Source organism: Dasypus novemcinctus, chromosome 3, assembly GCF_030445035.2.
Source record: "Dasypus novemcinctus isolate mDasNov1 chromosome 3, mDasNov1.1.hap2, whole genome shotgun sequence".
In the NCBI taxonomy this organism is placed as follows: Eukaryota; Metazoa; Chordata; class Mammalia; order Cingulata; family Dasypodidae; genus Dasypus; species Dasypus novemcinctus.
The window spans coordinates 149,248,685-149,272,739 of NC_080675.1; the positions used below are offsets into that span (position 1 = coordinate 149,248,685).

A 24,055-nucleotide genomic window follows, 5' to 3' on the forward strand; every position below is an offset into this window, starting at 1 on the left:
GGCCTTCTGTATCTCTTATAATCTTTTGCATTTAAAGTCTGTTTTGTCTGATATTAGTATGGCTACCCCTGCTCTTTTATGGTTATTATTTGTGTGGAGTATCTTTTTCCAACCTTTCACTTTCAGCCAATTTGTATCCCTGGGTCTAGGGTGAGTTTCTTGTAAGGAGCATACGGATGGCTCATGTTTTTTCATACATTCTGTCAGCCTGTATCTTTTGATTGGGGAGTTTAATCCATTCATATTCAATGATATTACTGTAACATACTATTTACTTCCTCCATTTTATCCTTTGGTTTTCATATGTCATATCTTATTTTTGTCTGTTCTTTAATGCTTTTGGCTATCCTTCCTGCTATTCTTTCTTTATACTCTCCTCCAAGCCTGTCTCTCCTTTTTCTTTCAGGTTCTAAGACTTCCTTTAATATTTCCTACAAAGGTGCATTCCTTCTTTGCAAACTCTCTTGGTTTCTGTTTGTTTGTGAATATTTTATACTCATCTTCATATTTAAAGAACAATTTTGCTGGATAAAGAATTCTCAGCTGGCAGTTTTTCTCTTTCAGTATCCTAATTGTATCATACCACTGTCTTCTCACCTCCATGGTTTCTGAAGAAAAATCTGCTCTAAGTCTTACTGGACTTCCCTTGTACATAATAGTTTGCTTCTCCCTTGCTGCTCTGAGAATTTTCTCTTTCTCTTTGACATTTGACATTCTGAGTAGTATGGGTATTGGAGTAGGTCTATTTGTATTTATTCTGATTGGGGTACAGAGTACTTCTTGGACATGTAAGTTCATTTCTTTCATGAGAGTTGGGAAATATTCAGCTATTATTTCCTCAAATACTCTTTCTGCCCCTTTTCCCATCTCTTCTCCTTCTGGAACTCCCATGACACCTATGTTGTTGCATTTTGTGTTGTCATTCAACTCTCTGAGCCCCTGCTCAATTTTTATATTCTTTTCTCTCTTCAATTTTAGCTGTTCTGTTTTCAGTATCACTTATTCTTTCTTCTATCATTTCGAGTCTGCTGTTGTATGCCTCAAATGTGTTTTTTTTAAGATTTATTTTTTATTTATTTCTCTCCCCCCCTCAGTTGTCTACTCTCTGTGTCCATTCACTGTGTGTTCTCCTGTGACCGCTTCCATCTTTATCAGTGGCACCATGAATCTGTGTTTCTTTTTGTTGTATCATCTTGTTGTGTCAGCTTTCCGTGTGTGCAGCACCATTCTTGGACAGGCTGTACTTTATTTCACACTGGGCGGCTCTCCTTACAGGGCACACTCCTTGCACATGGGGCTCCCCTATGCGGGGGACACCCCTGCGTGGCATGGCACTCCTTGCGCACATCAGCACTGCGCATGGGCCAGCTTCACATGGGTCAAGGAGGCCCAGGGTTTGAACCGTGGACCTCCCATGTGGCAGGCAGATGCCCTATCCATTGGGCTAAGTCCACTTCCCTCAAATGTGTTTTTGATCTCACTTACTGTGTCTTTCATTCCCATGAGCTCTGTTATTTTCTGTTCAGAATTTCAAATTCCTCTTTGTGCTCACTCAATGTCTTCTTGATGTCATTTATCTCTTTGGCCATATTGTCTTTTGACTCATTTATTTGATTTTGGAAAATGTGTGCATCTTGCCAATTATTTCTCTCAAATTCTGCTTCTCTTCTGGGGCTTTGATATATTCATTTTCTTGGGCCATGTCTTCTACTTTCTTAGTATGGCTCATAACTTCTTGCTGACATCTAGGCATCTGATTAGGATGTAGTTTTTACTCAGATGCTCAATTTCTTTCTCTTTTGTAGGAATTTAGTGGCAGGAGGCTGGTTGTTACCACTGCTCTTTGATTCTTGGCTTGACCTGGATTGTTAGGATTGTCTTGCTGATTGTTCAAAACTGGACACTGGACCCAGTAATTGGTCGTAGAGTCTCTTCTTAGGGCCTTGTGGAGGGTGGCTATAGAGGCCAGCAAAAGCCTCTCCTACTTATTTTTAATTTTCTTGAGCACACTTCCTTGGTCTGCCAGCAGATGGCGCTCTTTGGCAGCTCTCAGTTCAATTCCTTGACAGAGGGTATTTGTTGCAACACAGACCTGATCAATGTGATAGGGTGTCCTGTCCTGAGGCTATGAGCCCTGTAATTCAAACTTTCTCTGAGACACTTCTTCAGCCTTCTCTGGCAGCCGCCTCCCTTTTCCACTCCCCTGAGTCCTCAACAGTCAGTCCCTATTAGTAGAGGAGATCGCAAGGGTTGCATATCCTTTAACCCCTCGCTGGCTCCCAAGGCAAAGAACAGCACACCTGGCCTGGAAGGGCTCTGGGGACACCACAGATCAAATCTGTGGGTCAGAAGCTGAGTCAGCTTAGGCTGTGTCTCTCTCTCCCCTTTCCTGGGGTGGTAGATCCCTGGAGCCCTTTGTCTGTAGCCTCAGGCCCGGGGCCGAGAATTCTAAAGTGCCTCTAGGGTGGGGTGGGTGCGGCAGCAGCCGCAGGTTTCAACTCACGGTTCCGTCTGCTGATGCGGTTTCCCTCCTTTGTCCCTTTCTCCTCTGGGTGGTGTCCAGTCTTCTCCCGGTGTCCTAAACCCTAGAAGATCTTTTCCCAGACTGGTTCAGCCTGTCCTCTAGCTATTTTGCTGGAGGAGAAGAGAGTCCCCTGTCTTTCTAGTCCGCCACCTCCCCGGAAGTCCTCCGCCCACTGCTTTCCACCCACCCTCCTGGCCCCGCCCCTCACCCACTCTGGTGGGGCAGAGGCGGGGCTGGGTTGAAGACCTGAGGATACTGCGTGGCCATGTGGCTGGGAGAGGGGCCCCACTTCTTTTTTTTTTTTTTTCCTGAATTTATTTTATTTTTTTTGTCTTTATTTTTTTAATGTTACATTAAAAAAATATGAGGTCCCCGTCTACCCCCCACCCCCTCACCCCACTCCTCCCCCCATCATCATAAGACATTCATTGCATTTGGTGACTACATCTCTGAGCACCGCTGCACCTCATGGTCAATGGTCCACATCACAGCCCACACTCTCCCACGTTCCATCCAGTGGGGCCCCACTTCTTGAGCCCAAATACCTCCTCAGCTGGAACTAGGCCAGCTTGGAGCTCCCACCTGCTCCGGGGAGGGTTGGCTCTGCGGTGTGAGCAAGGATGCCTCCAGACTCGCAAGCTGGCCAGGAAAAGAATCAGGAACAGGGGGACAGAGGGTGCACACCAGGTGACTTTCTCCAAAGGCCCAAGGCAGCAGAGTCTCGGGATCTGCCCTTCAGAGTTGACTTTTTTAGGGGACTCACATCCAGAAGAGCCAGAGACCACCACCTGCCCTCAGAAGAGGGGGGATAAGAGTGGGGGTTCTTCCAGCCCGGAGGAGAGGAAGGGAGAAGAGGGGAGAGGAGATGGCCCATGCAGTCTTGGAAGCTTCCTGGAGGAGGGGGCCGGGAGCAGATCCCTGAGGATCCGGGAGGTCAGGAGTGGTAGAGAGAATGAGGTGTGTAAGTGTCTCAGGGGATTGAGAAGGGGAGTCTGAGAGGAGCAGGGAGCAGGCAGTGGCTCACTGGAGCCCACTGGGGCACATTCGGGTGAAGCTGGTGCCAACTTCAAGGACGCCTTGACCAGCAGTCCAGAGCAGCAGGCCTCGGAGCCGGGCGCAGCCTGGCAGGTAGCTAAGACCTGCTTGCTGTGGACGGGGGTCCCGAGAAGCTTCGGGGCCCTGAGCAGTCAGAGGCCGTCTGCCATGGGGGCCGGCACAGAGCCGCCCCGCCCTTGAGGCCGGGGGCCCCTGAAGGCCAGGAGACGGGGCTTCCTCCCGCCCCAGGTTTTTGTTCAAGCTGATTAAGCCTGAGGAATTTTTGTGTGCAGGAACAGAAATCCCCAAGCATGCCTCTGGCAGCCTGCGGCTATCGAAATCCTCAAAGGGCAAAGGGCTAAACTTAGAAGGCCCTAGCAATAGGCCAGAGCGGATGGGGAGGGCTAGCAGCACCCCAAAACCTCAGGCATGCCCCCAGGGCCCCCAGAACCCCCCAGAGCACCTCCAGAGTCTCAGCAACGTCCCCAGAATTTCAGCAACACAAGAACCCCCAGAACCTCACCGTCACCCCCAAAGACCCCCAGAACTTCAGGAACACCTGGAACATTCAAAACACGTCAAGGGCCCTCAGACCCCGGCAAATCAAGCTCTGATTGGCACAAGATGGCAAAAATCCCGGGGAGCGGCTGCCAAAAGCCCGGAAGCCCCGTTGCTCACCACCCTCCCCTCTGGCCCTCGGCTGAGTCCAGCAGCGCCTCTAAAACCTCTACAAAACCCCAAACCTCAGTGACACCCCATAAACTCAGTGACACCCTAATCCCCAGCAGCAGTCGAGAAAACACCCAGGGAGAGGTTCAGTCCAGGACTGGGGCTGCCTGTGCAGCCCGGCCACCCCCTTGAGCCCGTGGATAAGTGGCCAAGGCAGGGTGATCCCCAAGACCAGGGAGCTCGGGGTCCCCCCTCACGTACACGGTGCACTCACACACCCAACTGCCCCTGGCACAGCTAATTCTGACCCCAGACCAAGCCTGCCCCCATGTAGTGGGCTAGAAAGCGGAGGTGGCGGCGGTTAACCGGACCAGGGGGAGGGGAAGGCTGCCACCTCCCGCTCAGGTCAGCGCCTGCCATGCGGAAGGAGGGTCAGAAGCATCATCTGGCATAGCGACCCCCCTGCCTGGAATTCTCACATCCCCCTCACAGACAGCAGCACCATAGCCTGAGGGATTCAGGCCAGACGCTGCTTTGGTGATGAGTGTGGAGCCTGGTAAGAGCAGGAGAACTGCAGCTGGCTGTTCAGGGGCCAGTGTGTTCCCCCCTTCCCAGATGGCTAGGCCAGCACTGACTTGGAGGAGGGAAGGTCGGGAGGCGAATATCAGCTCAGGACAAAGGGAGAAGTTTTACTCTCAGAGTAGTGAGACCCCTGTCATAGGAGGCAATCAAGAGGCTGGTGACATCAAGAGGCTGCAGAGGATTTTCTCCCTTCAAAGGAGGCCTGCCAAAGGCCGTGGAGTTTCCCTTGGCTTTAAGAGCCCTGGACCGCCCCTCCCAGCACATCCCCTCGGGGAGGCGGCTGTGGCCTCCAGATAAAGGCTTCGTGCTATCCTCCTTCCTCACTGAGGACACTGACTGCTGGGCAGACCCCCTGAGGTCCCACAGGCCACGGGCCCTGCTCCCACAGGACTATTCTCACTTCTCCCTGCCCTTTAGAGTTCACCCTTGCTCCCCAGCATCCCCTGAGTCCAGCCTCCTCCAGGGCTCCAGTCTTTTCCCTCAAAATTGCTCACCCACCCTTCCTGCCCCCTTCCTGCCTTCCAGCCGTTGTCCCCGCTCTGTCCCCCGGGTGCCTTCGCCCCACTCCCCACCTGTTCGGTCCTACCTGGCCTTCAAGGCTTGGCGCCAGCCCCACTTCCACTGAGAGCTCGCTTGGCCTCTCCCTTCTGTATCTCCTCCTTTTCCAGGCAGCCAGGGCGCTCCCCAACAACTAGGGCCCTCGGCTGAGCCCCAGCACCGGCCCAGGCGGGGGTCCGGGTGGGCTGGCTGGCTGTGCGGGCTCAGCAGTTCGTCCTGGGCGGTGAACCCAGCACCTGCTTTGAAAGGTGTGTGATCTCCTCCGGGAAAGGCAGCTCCCTGCTTCCACCAGCTCAGGCCCTGCCCTCCTCCCTCCCCAGACCTCCCGCCTGTGATTCCAGGGTCTGAGGAGCCCACCCCGCCCCCTCCTCTCCAGCTCTGATGGTACCGCGTACCCGGCGCAGGGCTGGGGCCCCGCGCGGCATTTAGGGCAGCTTGTCTCTGGCAACAAGCCTCTCCACCCTCAAACCATTTGCCGGAAACTTGATCTCCTTGGCCCTCAGGGTCACCTTTGGGGAGGGGTCCTGTGCTGGGCTTTGATGGCTGTTTCCCCAGCTGTGGCCCAGGATGGGCTCAGGAACCCCCTACCCATCCTCATTTGTCACCATCCATCACTCCCGGGCTGGGGGAAGGGCAGCGCCTAATGAATTGTACCAGGGGGGGTGGGGAGCCACCAGCCCCGGCTTTTAATAACTGATCAGCACCCTGCTGCTTCCCAGCTGGACAGAGGGCCCTGCCCGCGGGAAGAGCGCTTCCTGGCGCTTTCATGGGGCTTCGGGCTCAAATCGCAGGTGTGACCCATCCCGGCAGGGGGCCAGAAAGACCCCCTCAGAGAGCTTTCTCCTCCGCTGCCCACAGCCCCCGCCTCTCCCTGGGAGCCTGGCTGGGGCTCGGGGCCCTGCTGCTGGTCCCCAGGCAGCCAGCCCTTCCAGGCCGCCGGAGCCCCAGGCGCTGCCCCGGCTCCCCTTGCCGGCCCCTCCCCCGCCCACAGGGGCGCCCTGCGGGGATGTCACCAAGGCTGAGCAAGGAGGGAAGTCCTCAAAAAGTGCCGAAACCAGTGGTGTGGCAGGCAGGGAGGAGAGGGAACAAAGGTGGGGAGAAGAAGGGGGCCCCCCGTCCTCCAGGGAAGGGGTCTGGTGCAGCAGCCTCTTCCCCCTCCAAGAAAAAGAGGGTGCAGCCAGCAAAGGAGTGGGCAGCCCGGGGAGCACAGGTTTAGGAGATGGTGGAGACCTGGAAGAGGCTGGGCCAGGGCTGTGCACGCCGGGGTAGGGAAGGCGGAGAGGGAGGGGCTGTCGTCAGCCCTCTCCCCCATCCCGAAGGGCTTTCTAGACGGAAAGGGTAAAGAGAGCTGCCCTTTGGTCCACTCTGAGGACTCCATCCTCAAGCAACGCTTCATATACATGCAGAGAAAATGCCCCAGGCTGTTAGTAATAGCAACAAAATGGCAATAACCCCCAAATCCACTAATAAACTTCCATAGGGCTGTATGTGTAATACCGTTCAGCTGTTGAAAAGAATGAAGCACCTCCCTGCGGACTGGCACGGTAGAAGTGCCAAGGCTTGTTGCCAAGTAATAATAACCAAGAAAGCAGGTTGCTGAACAGTCCAAACAGCGCGATCCCATTTTACGTTCCTCTAGACTAGGTATGCGTATGTGTGCATGTGTAAATGCATAAAAGGCAAATCTGGCAGGCACACAGCAAACCATGATATGCCTGGGGAGGGAAACGGTTTGGAAGAATTAAGGGAATTTATACTTATTTGAAATATATATTTAAAAATGCATTGCATATGTAGTTTCTTAATTTTTTTTAATAAAAGGGACATATCGTAAGGCCATGTTAAAGCCTGCTGTGGGTGAGGAGTTATGAAGGCATCACTGTGTGAAATGGATTCTATTCTGTCCCCAACCCAGTATTATACATTTCCCAACCTCCAAGAAGCTAGGTGCAGCCATGAGACTAAGTATTGACCAATGAGATGGAAAAAGAAATGTGAGTATAGCATGTTCTAAAAGAGAAGTGTTCTTTCTTTACCCCTTCCTCCTTCAAGCTTGCTGAAATGTAGCAATGATGGCTGGATCTCAAGCAGCCCCCTTGAACCATGAGGTGGAGATCATAAATTTAAATAGGTTGGAGTAGTAAGTTCACGGTAAAGACAGAGCCCCACCAAGGCCAAATCACAGGGCTGGAGGGGATCTCAGAGACTTCTGCTTTCTCTATACTCCCCATCACATTCAGGGAAAACTGCGTCCCAGAGCTGCCATTGCCATGCAAATGTTAGTGACTTAGCCAGGAAACGTTTTGCCAGAGACTCCTCTCCCCTGCCGCCATGGACTCAAGGCTCTTTCCCCAAAAGCCTCCCTTCCAAGAGTTTGTACTTCGCTGCAGCTGGGGAGGCCCCAGAGTTAGTTAAGCTAGTAACAGACCTGGGACCCCCCTCTGCCTTGCACCTGGTGAGCACCCAGCAGACCAGAGCCCACTGGTGGGTTTGTCTGTCAGTACCTCCTGTTGGACTTCTTTTTCTCTTTCCATCTCACTATCTGTCTGTCCCTGTCCATCAGTCTTTCTTTCTATCCCTATTTCTATCTCACACTCTGTTTGACTCTGACTCCTCTTTCTTTCTGTCCTTCTAACTCTGCCTCTCTCTCTCTCTCAAGTTTCTCTCTCCCTAACGCTGCATCTCCCCCTGATTCTGTCTTTTCCTTTCTGTTTCTCTCGCCTGGTCTCTGGGTGCTCTCTGAGCCTGCCTGTAAAGTCTGCCTCTCTCCGCCTGGGGGTCTGAAGCAGTATCTTTTCCTGGCTAGCCGTCTGCCCTTCCTAAATCCCCGAGCCTGGACCCTGCTCCGAGCCGCCTCAGCGCCGCCTGCCGCCTGCCGCCCTCTCTCTCCTCCCTTACCTCTTTGCCTGTCGCCCGGTGCTGCAGGAGGACAGGTGCTGGTCGCAGAAGCCCCAGGCTGCCAGGCCCCCGGCCGGGTTGGACCCTGCCTGTCTCTGGGCTTAGATCCTCAGAGCCCAGCAGGACAGCCGGGCACACGGAGGGCAAAGGTCAGTGCCGCTGACGCTGCCAGCAGGGCTAGCGCCCTCTCCCTCCTGCCACCCTGGGAACTTTATCCCCTCGCAGGCCGAGCTAGGCGAGGGGCCTGTCAGCAAGCCCGGGCTCACCAGCGCGGCTGAAGGCAAGACAAGCGGGCTTTAGGGAGGACCCAGACAGGGCTCACGCCGCGCCCTGGGGCAGGAGGCCGGCAGGGGAAGGGGGGACACCCCATGGGGCTGGAGGCTGGTCAGACCGGAAGACGGTCACTGCGCACAGGGCACAGGCTCCACGCAGCCAGGTCCCAGCTCTAAGCAAGACAAGCAGTGGAGGGAAGGGACTTCTAATTCTGTCATTATCACTTAGTAGCTGACTGGCCACAAATAAGGCCCATCCCTGCCCTAGGCCTCAGTTTTCCCATCTGTGCCGTGGAGAGAGGCTGGCGTCCCTGCTTCCGTGTTGCCAGTCGGAGTCTGCGATCCTATCGCCACGTGATCCGCTGGCACTTTGGACTTGGAGGGAATGGGACGTGGGCCTGGGACATTTCTACCAGGCAGAGGAAAGTGCTGGATGGGGCTGGAGCCCCGGCGTGGGGCATGCTGGTCTAGGAGTCTGGGGTCCGGTGCCCCTCCACTCACCCCCTTACCTCTCCCGGCCTGTTTCCTGGCCTGTGGAAGGGGAGAGGAGTCCCAGCCCCGGGTCCTGGGAGGCGCCGGTGGGCTCCCAGGTGGCTCTGCTGGGAGGCTTCGACCAGGAGCAGAGACGGATGGCGGAGGTTGGAGCTGGGTCCAGGGTCTGAGGAGGGGAGGCTGAAAGGAGTCATTGTGGGCGGCAGGAAGAGGGGCCTTCTGGGGTGGGCTCAGCACAGGCCGGCGCTCTCAGCGACAGAGCCAGAGGCCTCTGAGTGGCCATTCTTCCAGGGAAGAAAGGAGGCTCAAGGGCCCCATTAAGGCCGCTTGGAAGTCAGCCCTGCTCCCTCCCCACCCACCATCCCCCCCCTTGTCGCTCTTTCTGTGGCATCAGGCCTCTGCCCCCCCAGCACAGCCTTACCTGCAGCGAAAACCATTTGAAAACTTCCAGAGACTGAATCAGGGCGGTATCGGGCATGGAGAGGATCCTGGCCCAGGAGCAGGAGCTGGTCCCGCTGTGCTCCGTTTCTCCATCAGTAAAATGGGAGGACCACCCAGCCCTGACCTGCTAAAATTCAGGGAGGTTTCTGGACTTTCCCTGCAGGATGGAGGCAAGGCCCAGGGAAGCCTGAGCACCCGGAGTCACTGCCTCCCGCCCTGCCATCACCAGCACCCACCGCCCTCCCTCCTGCTGCTGGCCTGCCCCGAGGCACCAGGGGGTGGCTCTGAGTCTAAGTGTGGGGCAAAAGCCCCAAAAGGCCTTTGCTTTCACAGATGGAATACAGCTGAAATCGCCATAAGAACCAGTCCTTAGGCCTCCGTTCCCAGATTCTTCTCTGCACAAGCAGGAGCTGGATCCCGTTCATTCATCAGTTCATTTGTCCTTTAATTCATTCATTCACTCTTTCTTTCTTTTCTTTCTTTTTCTTTCTTCTTTTCTTCCTTCCTTTCCTTTCTTCCTCTCTTCCTCTCTTCCTTTCTCCCTTTCTTCCTGTCTTTCCACAATGCTTTGACCTTCTCCCAGGCACCCATGCCTTGCCCGGCCCTCTCCTAGGCACACCAGCCAAGCGTGGGTGAGTCATCATCTGAGACAGGAGAGGAACATGCAAAATGTGGCAGAGGAGGAAGTCGGGCCCCCGGTGTGTGGGGAGGAGGCTCGGCGTCGGTCTGCAGGGTGAGTGGGATTGCACAGGTGGCGCGGGGCAGTTTGGCCAGAGGGACCAGCACAGGCCAAGGCGGAGAGGTGAGAAAGCCTGGGGTACAGTGCACAGAGGTTGGGCCTTGGGCAGAAGGGTCTGACCCCAGCTGGTACCAGCTCTGAGGGTCCCTTCAAACATGCAAGGAAAGAGAGTTGCGTCTGTGAACCACTAAGCTCCAAGATGTCAGACCCAGCAGGGGCGAGCCATTGCCTCCAGACCCGGTGGTGGGCCCTGCCCAGCTGTTGAGGCAAAGGTTTCCAGGTGGCCTCTGCCACCTGTGCTCTCCCCAAACACCCATACGATGGCCTTTCCTGACATGAATTTCAGTATAGATGACTTTCCTTTCAATATAATAGGATTTTCCATATGAGCTTCAGACTGCCAGAGTGGTGTGCGGACATCCTTACCCCCCCACTCCCTCCCGGGGGGCACTGACACCCAGAGAGGACGGGATTGACCCGACTTCTCCTGCAAGCCAGGTGACCAGAACTCAGGTCCTCTAAACTGTCTTTGCCTCCGTTTCTCCTTGGGGTACCTAAAGAAACTGGATTTTAGCCATTGCAGAGGAAACTCTCTACATACAGCAGGGCCAGTTTTAGCCGGCCTGGCCAGGACCATCTCCAAACTACTATTTTTTTTTCTCACTTTATGAAGATGATGAATTCCAATTAAGGTGAATTCAAATGGACTTTTTTGAATGACATCTATGGGTTTTTTTTAAAGATTTATTTTTATTTATTTAATTCCCCCCCCCTCCCCCAGTTGTCTGTTCTCTGTGTCTATTTGCTGCGTCTTGTTTCTTTGCCCGCTTCTGTTGTCGTCAGCGGCACGGGAAGTGTGGGCGGCGCCATTCCTGGGCAGGCTGCACTTTCTGTCGCGCTGGGCGGCTCTCCTTATGGGGCACACTCCTTGCGCGTGGGGCTCCCCTACGCGGGGAACACCCCTGCGTGGCACGGCACTCCTTGCACGCAGCAGCATTGCGCATGGGCCAGCTCCACACGGGTCAAGGAGGCCCGGGGTTTGAACCGCGGACCTCCCATGTGGTAGACGGACGCCCTAACCACTGGGCCAAGTCCGTTTCCCGACATCTATGTTATCGAAAGCATCTTTTTCAAACTCAAAACTGTCCTTCTTCAGTTTTAGGGTACAGAATTCCTGAATAGAACGAATTAAATTTTTAAGTTAGGAAGATCGCAAAGGGTGGCCAGTCCCTGGATGTATTTAGTGTGAGAATGTGGTGATAGTCTACAATCCGTAGGTTCAGACTTCAGCTCTGCTTCTCACTAGCTGTATGGCCTGTGATGAGTTTCTTAACATTACACCACCTCAGAGCCTGGTAAAGTGCCTGGTGCTCAGTAGACTTGATGATAGCACTGGATAACTATGAGACTGATGAAGATGATGATGACGACGATGGAGGTGGTGGTCGTAGTGGTGATGGAGGTGCTTGCAGTGGTGGTGATGGTGGTGGAGCGACAAAGGCAGTGGTGATAACGGTGGCAGTGGCGGTGAGGGTGGAGGAGGTGGAGGCTGTAGTGGTGGTCCAGTGGTGATGGCAGAGGTGGTTCTTACTGGGAGTGCTCCAAGCACTCGCCTTCCCCACTGGGCATCAGCAGGACCCAGGATCAGCAGGATGGATTCTGGCCTGACAGCTCTGATGTGAGCGGCTCTAGGCTCCCTGTAAAGTGAATCTGTGCCCCATATTGTGTGTCTTGATTAAGAAGGTAAACTAGTTCCAGAAACAGTGCCTAGAGTACGCTCCCAGGGAATAGACACTGCCCTTTCCCTTGAGAAGCCCCACCCCCAAGAGTTGAGAACTCTTGGAAATGAACAGGCATGTGGACTGAAATCGGAAGTCCTAAATACCCCGAGCCATGTGCTCCCCTCCTGGTAATCCTCATCTCTGACCCTGCTCTATTTTTTCCCATAGAATTAATCATCTTCTAGCATAAAATAGAATTTACTTATTCTCTGTATTTGTGTTATTTTGTCTCTCCATCTCCCACTTGACAATAAGATCCATGAGGGCAGAATTCACTGTTTTGTTCACTGCTGTGTCCCAAAGGCCTAGAATAGCCCCTGGCACACAGTAGGTGCTCAATAAATATTTGTTGCGTGCACACCTGCTGAAAGGGAGGGATCAGTGGCTGCCTTTGTTCTCCCTGGACAAGGCAAGCTCCCTGGCTCGTTACCTGGTTTCTCCTCAAACAAACAGAGAGGGGTGAGTGTGGCCCTGGGCACCCAGCGTGCAGGCTTTCTAGTGTGGGGTTGTGGGCGGGGAGGGCAGCCGTGCTCAGCCCCAGGCTCAGGCCCAGACAGTGACCATGGCCTCCGGGGGGCCCGAGCCATGGGTCCCCACTTCCCTGCTGGGCCGGAGGCTGCAGGCTGAAGAGAGGACGCTCGATCTGGACTTCCAGATCCTGAGTGTGGGGTTTAATGAGGTGGGCAGATACACCCTGCGGCTGTCAGCTGAGAACCCCCTGCAGGCCGGCTCCGGGCTGGGAGTGCAGCTGCGGGTGAACGACGGGGACCCCCTCCTGGCCTGTTCTGCTGTCACCGACGTCCTTGAGCAGCGGGATCCTGGCCAGAGCCTTGCCCTCACCAGGAACAAATTCGTCTTCACTTTGCCCAAAGGTAGGAAGTGGGCAGGGCTGGGGTGAGAGCGGGGAGCCTGAGACGCCCTCCCAAGCCCTGTCTGGACCCCGGGAACCTCGAGGCACGCAAGGCCAGGGCCCTGGACCGAATCCCAGGGGCTGGGCTCCAGGCCTGGCTCTGTCTGCGGGAACTTGGGCAAATGCTGGCCCTTTGGGAGCCACCGCCTTCTGCCGTGTGACATGGGGACGCTGATGCTGGCCACACGGGGTCGGGCGAGGAGGAAATAAAGGACAGGGGAGAACTGGCTCTGTGGTTGTAGAGGAGCTGAGCATGCACGGCAGATTTGCGGCCCACCTTGGCAGTAGGTGTTACAGTGAGTGACGTTAGAGCCAGCCCGAGTACCCAGCTCTGGGCACCACTGAACTGTGGGGGTAGGGGGTGGGCAGAGAGGAGACGCAGTCTTGCCCATCTGGGAATCAGGTGGAGGGGCAGAACTGAGTGACCTGGAAGGAGGCACAGATCCGTGACCCAGGAAGGCTTCCTGGAGGAGGCGGAGCTTGAGGGCATGGGGAGGCCGAGTTCCAGGGCAGAAATCAGGGGCAGGCTGAACCCTTCCTCAGGTTTGAACCTGAATCACTTCACAAGGCTAAGCGCTCCTGGCAAGCCCCTGCCCATGGACTTGAACTGGGCATCAGCAAAGGGAGGGGAGCATAGGTGGGCGAGCAGCCTGAGAGGGGTTCTCAGCAGCCACCAGGGAAGTTTTCGGCAAGCCTGCTGGGCTTTTACTCAGAGGCCGGGCAGCCCAGGGCTCCCAAGGTCTCTACTGAGCTTTTCATCCCCGGGGGGAAGGAGGGAGACCCCAAGTCCCATCCCTGAGCTCCCTTCTACCCAATCCAGGATTCTGCAAGAACGACGGGCAGCACGATGCGCAGCTGCGGGTGGAGGCCCTGAGGCTGGACGGGGCCTCGGGGCGGGCAGAGCGCGTGGGTGAGGCCATCTTCCCCATCTACCCACGCCCAGACCAGCCCCGCATGAACCTGGCGGCGCGGGAGGAGGAGGACCTGTACCGCTACTGCGGCAGCCTGGCCCTGCTCCGGGCCAGCGAAGACCCCACGGCGCGCCACTGTGGGGGCCTGAGCTACAGCGTGGCCTTCCACGCACACCGGGCCCCTCGGCCTCCTGCCTCGAGCTGCCTTTGGGGGGCCAGTCAGCTGCAGCCCATGTCGTCACACCCAGCACCCCAGCTCCCCAGACCTCAGGTGGGTGCCCCCGGATCCCAGCTCAGGATCTGGCATCAACCCTCCCCCAGAAACAAGGCCCAACCTGTCTGATAAAGCCCGGCTGCCCAGACCAAATTTCCAGGGGCCTTTGTGCATGGAATCTGAAACTTGATCTGTGTCTGAGCTCAGGGTGCCACCTGGCTTAGAAACAGCCAGGTACAGTGTGGGCATCAAACATGGTCCTGCAAGGCCGGTGCCGGCAGGAGGGCTGTGGGACGAGGTGGGCATATTAGAGTTCAGAGCCGAGGAAAGGCTGCTCAGAGGAGGTGACATTTGAGATGATGTTCTCATTCATTCATTCATCCATCCAACATCTGTTAAGTGCTGACTGTCAGATCCCACGCTAGGTGGGTGAAAATTAGGGATGGAAGTTCTGAGGTTTGGGAAGGGCAATCCAGGAAGGGGTGTCAGGAGAAGCTGGCTAAGGAGAAGCAGAAGGTCTGGCTGGCCTGGAGGACAAGCTGAGGTTGGAACCCACGTTTGTAGTGGTGTCTGGCTCTCCTGCAGGGACGTTTTCCCCAGCAGCCAGCATTGGCCTGGTGCTGAAGCGGCGCCTAGGATGGTGGGCTGCAGCGGGCTGTGGTGATGGGAGAAAATGAGAGAATCAAGAGTCCAGCGGCACAAGAGTAGGGGGTGGATATTCAAATCAGAAGGCAATGGGGAGGGAAGCAGATGTGGCTCAAGCAATTGGGCTCCCATGTACCATATAGGAGGTCCAGGGTTCGATGCCCAGGGCCTCCTGGCGAAGGCGAGCTGGCCCGTGTGGCGAGCTGGCCCATGCAGAGTGCTGGCTTGAGCAGAAGGCTGCCCTGCACAGGAGTGCTGGCCCACGCAGAGAGCTGGCGCAGCAAGGTGACGCAACAAAAAGAGACACGGGGAGAGACAGTAAGAGACGCAGCAGACCAGCGAGCTGAGGTGGTGCAAGAGAATGATCCCCTCTCTCCCACTCCAGAAGGTCTCAGGATCGGATCCCAGAGTTGCCCAATGAGAAGACAAGCAGACACAGAAGAACATGCAGGGAATGGACACAGAGAGCAGACAAAGGAGGGAAGGGGGAGAAATAAATAAACCTAAAAAAAAAAAAAAAGGCAATGGGGAGCCACAGAACAGGCTTGCATTAGAGAAATACATAGTCTGAGCTGTGGCTTAGGCAGATTAACCTGGCAGCAGGTACCAGGAGAGCTGGACAGACAGACCAGGGCCCAGGGACTGGCTTCTCTTGCCCAGGTCCCTCTCTGCCTCTTACACGAGACACTTTGGCTTCTGTTCACTCGTTGCTCCTTTACCTCCTCTTCTGTACCCAGTTCGGCGCTACGTGCTGAGGATCCAGTGGTGAGCCTGGAAACTTAGGTGGATGACACCAGTTCCTACCTGACCTTCTCTTCCCTCAGGCTGCAAACTCCCTGGGTTCAGGGCCTGGGCCCCTTCTTTTGTCCCCGGCCTCCTCTGTCCTACAGTTTATCACAGGACTGGGGAGCAGCGGCCCCCTCCTCTCCCTGTCCCAGTGTGTCCTGGCCACCCCCGAGGCTCCCTGTGACAGGGCTTCCCAGGCTGCAGCTGTAAATGTGCGAGGGAGGGGCAGGGCCGCTAAGGGAAGGGGGGCTGGCGGCATGGCCCGCCGTCTGTAGCTCTAATTTCTGTTATTTAAAGCTATCATCTCCCTGCCATGCACCCTCTTAAAGTGTCAGATTTCTGCTTCTACCAAGACAAGAAAATGGATTTCAAGGGAGAGGAAAATCGCTTCCCTCCTGGGGGGGTCAGCAATCACAACCCTGACAATGGGGCCAGGAAGAGGGGTCCTTCAGAGAATAGAGGGGCTGTTTCTTTCAGCTCAGGCGAAATCTTCCTGCCCGAGGAATGCAGGCACCTTTCTGGTGCTGAGACTTGGATGCCCAAAGCACAGTGGGAGGGCCTGCCTGAGACCTGGTCCTCAGCCGCTCTCCTCTGAGCCAGGGGCCCTGCTCCCCTGGGGAGTGCACATGGCCTAGAACCACAGGTGCCCACCTCCCCTCCTCCCTCCCCTCTTTGTTCCCTGGAGGGAAGGACCTAAGTCAGCTTTGGTGCTCAACTGAAGAGGAGAAAGGGAGCTGGAGTGGGGGGTGGAGTGGAGGTGGTGGGAAGAAAGGAGAGCGGGCAGAAGAGGGGCAGGGGGGAAAAGACTTCCTTTTTGGGGTGAACCAGCTTCACCAAGAGACAGAAAGGGGCCAGGAATGGATTTCTCGGCTTCAGATGCAAATGTCAAGGCTCCAGGCTGCTTCCCCCTCCTGCATCCATCTCATTCCTTTCCGATTATCCTCAGTCCTGTCTGAGGATCAGGCATTTCAGCCATTCAATCTGTTCATTTAGAACTTCACTGCAGTAGGCTCACAAGTTGTTCTCCAGATAGTATAGTGTCATTTCTTCAATCAGAACTGGGGTCCTGGGGTGCTGGGGGGAAGGGTTAGGGCTGTGATGGGGATGAGCCGGAGCAGGAGTAGGCAGGGCTCAGCCTTCACGCCAGGCTCAGTGGCTGGTTCTGCTTCTCGGCCCTGTCCCCCGGCCACACAGCCCTGACCCCCACTCCAGCGAGTGCCTGAATTGTGCACAGTCTAGTCCCCTGAGCTAAGATTATGGTGGACAGTGCACATCTGGACCTTCTCCAGGCCTCAGTTTCCCCTCTGTGCATGAGGGGCGGGGCGGGGAGTGTACTATTTCCAGCCTGTACAGTCACAGATTCCATGATAGAGATCACCCCTTCAGCCCCTGACCCTCAAATGGGGGCCCCGGGAGCGCGCAAGCAGGGGCTGCGGAGGCGCCTGAGCCCGGCCCGGGAGGAGCCAGCTCCGGGTTCCCTTGCCCAGGACAAGGGGTGTATGTCAGGAAGCAGGCGGCCTTCAGGGTGGGCAGAGGGCAGTGGGCCAGAGGGCACCAGCAGGGCATCCATGCTGAGCTCCTTCAAGGCGAATAAGTCCTCTGGAGGGGGGGGTGGGGGAAGGCCACAAGGGGCACTTCCATCCCAACACCGGCTCCCCTCTCCCAGAGACCCCTGAGGGTCGGGACACTCTCCAGGAGGCAGAGCCGTGCAAGAGGGAAACTTGGAGCAGGAGAGTCCCAGGGAGGAAATTTCCTCAAACACCAACTTACCAACGCCTTGCCCTGAAGCTCAGGGAGCCTTCGCAGGGCTTCCAGGGCCAGCTCTGAGCTAGCTGTGCTCCCTCCCACCCAGGTGGAGAGGAGGGGCGCCGCTCCCTCCCCCAGCACGTACCTCTTCCAAACAATCACAGTTTTGTTTCACAGAAATGATTCCGTTCCCCAGGAGCCTTTTAAAGGTTTTCTTCGTGGTTTTAAAAAAAATTCCCTTCCTTCCATTTAAAACACTTTTTTTTTTTTGCCCTGGAGGGAAAAAGAAGAAGAAGGAAAAAAAGCTGATAAAGCAATCACCAAATGGTGAGCACCTGGCTCTAAGCCTGTGGATTCTGAATGTGGACTTGGCAACAGCAGGCTGGGGCTTTCATTAAAGAGAAGTGGAGGGGAACAGGGCAGCGGGCACGGAGCCGCCAGGGGCTCCCCTGCGTCCCCTCGCTGCCCTCTGTCCTGAAACCTGTCTCTCTTTGTTCTTTCTCTCCCGCCTCCTCTCTCCCTCCCGCTCCCCCCCTCACCGGGATCCCAATCCTGGCCGGAGCCCCAGGCCTGTAGGCTCTCCCCTCCTGCTTCCTTCCCTCTCCCTCCTGCCCCCCTCCCCCTCTAAGCCTCTCGGTCCAGCTCGTCCCAGTCCTGGCTGGAGCCCCAGGCCTGCCCGCTCCCCCCCAACAAACCTCCCTATACAAACCCCCCCCCCCCCCCCGCAGGCCTCATTCAGCCTCCAGGCCAGAACCCTGCAGACCCCCACTCCCCTGTCCCCTCCACTCTGCTTTTAAATTCATTACGCCTTTTATAGCTCACTATTACATACACTATTTCTATTGCCCTGGAGACTGAATGGTTCAAGTAGGGACAGGCATCCAATGTGGATTTCATTAACTTTACTACCCGTTTAATCTCCCCGAGAGCTGGGGGAGCTGGGCACCTCTTCGCAGGGGCTGCTCCCCACTCCCTGGTCTGGGGAGGCCTCCCCCTTGGCCGCCCCCTCCCACTCTCCTGGGCAGGGCTGCGCCACTGGCCCCATTTCACAGGTCGGGAAACTGAAGGTCTAGAAAGGCAGTGCTTGGACTGCCACACACCAGGTGAGGGGAGGTGCAGGGATAAGGGGGTAGCCCTGGGGTGCCGGCCCCTCCCAGGCGATGCCCCGGCTCCTTCTCCGCACTAAGGACCGGATGGGAGGCCCTGGGACCCCCTCCTCTCCCTTGCCCCCAGAGGTGCGGGCCTGTGTGCCGTCAGATACTGAGCACACGGGGCAGATCAGCTCCTCCTTGCAAATGAGGCAGTTTTATGGGCTTTAGAAAAACACTCCAATTGTTCCCTCAATTACCCAGAGCAGATTGAATATATTAATCTCTCTCTTAACTCGAGACTGGAGGCTCGGCTGCCGCCCTTCCCCCACGGCCAGAGCCCGCCGCGGGCACGTGCGGGACGTACAGGCTCCTCCCGCGGCCAGGCCCTGGGCAGGTCCGCCGCCACCCGGCTACACGGCGGCTACACCCCCTGGCTTCGCCTGTCCCGCCCCCCGGACACACACGCACGGCCACGCGGCAGACAGCTGCTTTACATTTCTCTATCAATTCTCATTGATTTTCTCCTTTGTCACTATTTGGAAGAGGCTTTTTCTCGAGTAAATGCGATCAAGGAGGGCCATCACGGGGGCGGGGGCGAGGAGCGGGGCTCCCCTTCTGCTCCGGTGACGGTGACAACCGCCTCCAGCTTAAACACACTCCGCCCCAGGCAGCTGAGCCCCGTTAAAAGCTACCTGAAGTTTCCCTTTGTAGCTCAATTTTCTTTTCTTTCCTGGGAACAAAGACCCTGTCAAGGCATACTGAGAGCGGAGAGTGCTGTCACCCACCGCAGGGAGGGGCGCAGGCCCGGGGAACCCTGGTAGAGGGTGGGCGGTGGTGTGGGGGTCTGACCCCGGCCCGGGGGAGGACGTGGGGGCACTCAGAGCTCCCGCAGGAGGCAGCAGGACATCAGCTAAATGCACGATTACTCTGCAGGCCCCCACCGCTTCTCTTCCTCGCCTCGGGTGCACTTTCTGCCCATGGGAGCCTCTGAAGGAACCCCCGAGGTGCCTGGGCATGGTGGATGCATACGTTGGCAGTCCCATATATATGTCCTTGTCCACCCCATTGACACTCTGCCCGGGTTCAAATCGGCCTTGACTTTTTATTTAGGAGCTGTGTGACCTTGTGACGATGACTTAACTTCACTCAGCCTCCATTTCCACATCTGTGAGATGGGGAAAGCCAGTCCCCTGTCCTGGTTTGCTGGGAGGACCAAAGCGAGCTGGCGTGCCATTAGCTGTGCCAGCAGGAAGTGCTTGAGAAGTGCCGGCTGCTCTGGCAACGATCTGGGGTGCTGTGTTGGGGAAGGTGGCTGCGTCTGGGCCTGGGCCCTGGGCCCAGCTTGTGGAGCACCGGGCCAGCCTGGGCGCAGGTTTGGGAAGAAGCTCTGTTAGCAGATCGTGGGATCTGAACACTCCAGATGGCCCGGCTGCCTCTCCCCTGCCTCGGCCCCTCTCCCCTCCCCCACCCCCAGCCTAGGCCTGGCTGGTGCTGACTCACACCCCCTGGGGGCTGGGGTGGTGTAGGGGGAGATGGAGAGGGCGTGGGTGCCCTCTCCGTCCTCCCAGCCAGCCTTCTTGGCAGGCCACAGGGTGGTGAGGGGCCAGAGGGGAAGGGTGTCCTAGCATCGGCCCAGCTTCAGCCCCAAGGGGTGGGGCAGGGCTGGGGCGGGAGGAGCATCGTGGCCTTTCCATCTCCAGAAATTACCTGTGTGCGAAACGAGGAGGAGCCGGTTATCGTGGCCTTCTCGGACTGCCTCCCTCTTTTCTCCCTCCCTTACACCCTGGGAAGGTCCTTGTGCCCCCAAGAGACACTCCTGAACACATCCACCCTCACGGTTCCTCCAGCACACCTGTGAACACATCTGCAGGTGTGCACAGACGCACACACCTCGCCAGGCAGAGAACACGGTCCCCTCACTCACTCGCGCACCCGGGGGCGCATGCTCCCCACTCAGGCCTGCGCCCCCTCGGGATTCTCCTAGCCTCGTCTCTGCACAACCCCCAGTGCAGCATCTAGAAAGTGAGAAAGATGCTCGGGGACATGGCAATGTGTGATGTCAGAGGTGAGATCACAACCCCGCGAGAAGCGGATCTTTAATAAAACTCTAACGGCAGACTGGGGAGGGCAGCGGGGAAGGAAGGCCGACGCATCCGTCCCCCCACCTGGCTCAGGTGAGAGGTTGGCCTGTCGGGGGCCAGCACCTCCCAGCCTGGGTCCTGGACGGGCTCTGCAGTCGTGGGGTCAGGAGAAGCTGAGCCAGCAGGGACTAGCCCACTCCCGGGAGAGCCGGAGAATGAGCAGGCGGCATGAGGGCTGGGGTTTCCATGCAGTGACAGGATCCCCGGGGGAAGGGTGGCTTCCTCCAGGTGGCCCTGGGTGACCCGGCACGAGGCTGACCCTTCAGAGTGCTCACTGCACCCGGCGAGTGGGAGCAGGGCTGGGGTGGGGTTGGGACTGTCTCAGGGAGACAAGCCCCAGGGCATTTGTCTTGGGAGGGGAAGCAGTTGGGCCCAGGGTGGGGGGGGAGTGGGGGGGAGTGGGGGGGTGGCGAGTAAGGACACGGAGGAGGGGGCTGTGCATGAGTCAAGATAGGAAGGCAGGGAGAAAAGTTAAGGTTTAAATCCCTGCTCGCCCACCTTCACAGCTGTGGGACTTTGGGTGACTGACTGAACCTCTCTGGGTCTCCTTTCCTGGGCTGTAACATGGGGATAAAAATACTCACCTGACACGACCAGCTGCTCTCATTCTGCCAGATGAACGGAAGCTTCCCAGATAGAGCAGCAGGCTGCACTCTACACGGAGGAAACCGCTTGGGCCCAGAGGCTCGAGGGAGCAGGACTTGTTTTTTTGGGGGGTGGAGGTAAAGGGTAGTGAGCATGAGGGCAGATAAGAGCTCCTTATCGCCCCATAAGGAGCCAGGGCTCACCCCGGGGAGGAGAGGCTGTGTCCCCCCCCTACGCCTCACCCCTGCCCTAGAATTGCTGTTGGGAGGAGGCAGGAGGGAGGCCAGCGGGTGGGCACGGGGCTGCAGTGTAGATCTTATTTTAATCTTCCTCTTAAAGCATAATTGCTTTTCAGCGGCGGGCGTTCGGGCGGTGCCTCCCCGCGAGATTGCTTTCCAGGCTCCTCTCCCCGCTGCGGCGGGCCGGGCAGGGCCAGCTTCTCGCTGCAGTAATACGCTGCAAATGCGATTTCATGGCCTCAAATGAGATTAGGGCCGGAGGCTCGGCTGGCTGGGAGAGCCGGCGGATGGCAGGGGTGCAGGGGCGTGGGGTGCTGAGCCAGGCATCCGAGAGGAAGGGAATGGAGGGCTGGGAGAGGACTTGGCCTGAATAAGCAGTTTCCTGTTTGTTACTGGAGCTCCTCAGGCCGGCTGGCTCATCCCAGCTGCAAGCTGGCTCTGAGGCCCTGGCCAATAGGTGGGGGTGCTCCAGGCTGACTCCCCACCCTCTGGCTCCCCACGAGCACCTCAGTAAGGGAGAGTACTGTTGATCGCAGCCTCTGCAGCCAGGGCTTGAGAGTGAAACTTGACTTTCCTGCTCCTGGTTGTGTGACCTTGGGCCAGTTACAAACCTTTCTCCGCCTCAGGTCTCAGTTTTCTCATCTGTAAAATGGGGATAACATATGTTGTTGTGAGGACCGGGTTAACATATGTAAAACACTTAGAACAGTGTCTGGTGCATAATAAGTGCTCATTAATTGTCAGCAATTCACACACCAACTCTGGGGGCGGGGAGTGCGGGGGTGGGGGGGGGGAGATGGCCTTAAGGGCTTGGACTTTAGGTGTAGGGGTGGGGGGACAGGCATCATTGTCCCAAGCCGAAGCGGGGGCATTTGGGGAATCAGGCATCACTCACTCCACAAGCAGCCACCTGGCACCAACTCTGAACCAGGTGATGTGCTGGGCCCTGAGCACAAGGGACTCAGGCATCATTCCTGCCCTCAGGGGACACAGACCCTGTCCCAGAAAGGCAATAGTGGGTCATGAGCCAGGGCAATGGGAAGCTCCGGGGCCCTGGGATGGGGCTGGGGAAAGGTTGCCAGGGAGACTTGCTGGAGGTGGGGCCATCTGTCTTGAAGAAGCACCCTGCCTCACTCAGACTGGCTGGGAGGACAGTCCATGCAGGGGGAAGGCCATATGTGAAGGCCAGGAAGGAGGCTGAGGACCACAGCCCATCCAGGGGGCTGTCAGGCCTGCGGGTGGCTGGATGTGGGGTACGAGGCAGGGGTGGGGCTGAGGGGCTGGGGTGCACAGGCCATGCAGCTGGCTGGGGTGTCCTGAGAGCGGCAGGGTCTCCTGGGGACAATGGGGCCCCGCTGGCGGGCTTACCGAAGAGCAGAGGGCCTTGGTCAGATCTGTGGGCTCTTTCACTTGGGACAAGGGGGCACACTTTGCCTTCTGCCCCTTCAGCCTCTGGCCCTCGAGTGGACACCCCCCCACCGTGGCAGATCCCGCCTCTGGCCCTTCCTGAGGGAGGGGCTGGCAGGCAGCCTTCCCTGCTTACCTCTTTACTCAGACCCTTGTTAACGAGTTATTGATTTTTCAAAAGAAAAACGCCCAAAAGCCACGTTGCATCTTTAGCAAAGTGATTCATGACCCGACGATGGGGCCTGGCCTGTGCCAAACAAGGCTGTGAGGAAATCAAGTGCTGAGAGGGTGGGTGGCCGATAGACGCGCCTGCTGAGCAGGTGGAAGTGGTGTTCGCCCCGAGAACACGGCGCCCTCCACCCAGGCTCCCTGTTGCCCAAGCGGTGGCCTAGTACTCCATGTTGGCATAACACGGCATCAGCGTGGGGGAGACCTCGTTTCGGAGCCACCTACCACAGGCCAGGGTCTGTTCTCTCAGCTAAATCCTGCCACGAGGCAAGACGAGCCTCGCTGCTTTATGCGTGAGGAATTGAGCCTCCAAGGTATCACGCGACTTGCCCGGACGCTGGCTGCTGTGCCTGGGAGCAGCCGAGCCGCCGTGCTTTTGCTGCTGCCCAATCTCTGTTGCCTGCTAGGCCACGCTGCTCAGTCCTGGGGAGCAGAGCCCCAAGAACATGTGCATTGCCCCGGGGGCTGGGAAGGCACAAGGATTTAGCCCAGGGCTGTTCCTGAGCTAGAAGGCCACCTTTGCACAGGAAAGGGACTAGGGCACGGGCATCCCCCCCGAGCCCCCCGGATCCCTCTCCAGCCCAGGCACCCAGCAGTCCCGGAAGCAGCAGCCTGCATCCAAAAGGCGACCTGGAGCTGGGAGCAAGCTGGCGCCGGACACAACCCAGGGGTGTTGTGACCCGGCCAGGCTGCTGTGGTCAAACAACACTGCCCCCCATTTATGAGGGACAGGCATGGCATCCTCCAGACACCCCTTGGTTCCAGGGGCCTGGCCCAGCTGAGCCTCCTGGACCAGCACCTCGCTCCGCCTTGACTCCAGCGGCTGAGAGCTGCGCTATCTCGGAGACATCTGTCTGGCCTCATTCAAAAGGCTGGGGTACTTTTGGGCTCTGGACCTGACCTCTTTCATGTTGCCCCAGTTTGGGGATGAAGGAAGATGAGATGCAATTTCTTTCCTGGGAATGAGAGGAAAAGGCAGAATGGCTCAGCAGTTATGATAGCAGGAATTGGAACCACCAGAACTGGATTCAGATCCCAACTTGCCCTTTTCAGAGCTATGGGAGCTTAGAAAATTTCCTTCATTTACCACAACCTCTTTACTCGTCTTAGAAATGTGAGTAACAATAACTCCTGGGAGCAGTAAATGTGAGGATTGAATGA

At 57.0% G+C, this 24,055-nt stretch overlaps 2 protein-coding genes and 1 long non-coding RNA gene across 7 annotated transcripts in view; 1 reads left to right on the forward strand and 2 right to left on the reverse strand.

Moving 5' to 3' along the window:
* Nucleotides 1-2,609, reverse strand: part of STRA6 (signaling receptor and transporter of retinol STRA6) — a 32,679-nt gene extending 30,070 nt beyond the window's left edge. Inside the window, exon 1 of one of the 2 annotated variants that reach the window (XM_012518842.4) lies at nt 2,504-2,609. The gene's annotated coding sequence lies outside the window, so the exon portion shown is untranslated. The remainder of the gene's footprint in view (nt 1-2,503) is intronic. The other variant, XM_023584112.3, reaches the window with a different exon arrangement.
* A 9,846-nt stretch (nt 2,610-12,455) lies between these two features.
* Nucleotides 12,456-24,055, forward strand: part of CCDC33 (coiled-coil domain containing 33) — a 115,386-nt gene continuing 103,786 nt past the window's right edge. For 3 of the 4 annotated variants that reach the window (XM_058294480.2, XM_058294483.2, XM_058294482.2), the window contains exons 1-2: nt 12,457-12,863; nt 13,722-14,083. In XM_058294480.2, coding sequence (XP_058150463.1) covers nt 12,554-12,863; nt 13,722-14,083 — 672 coding nt within the window. In that variant the 5' untranslated portion in view covers nt 12,457-12,553. Of the gene's footprint in view, nt 12,864-13,721; nt 14,084-24,055 lie in introns of all 4 variants that reach the window. The other variant, XM_058294481.2, reaches the window with a different exon arrangement.
* Nucleotides 13,444-21,529, reverse strand: LOC111760035 (uncharacterized). The gene is made up of 3 exons (XR_002793836.3): nt 21,020-21,529; nt 17,349-17,476; nt 13,444-14,681 (listed from the first exon to the last, which is right to left on the reverse strand). It is a non-coding gene; the product is annotated as an uncharacterized lncRNA (long non-coding RNA).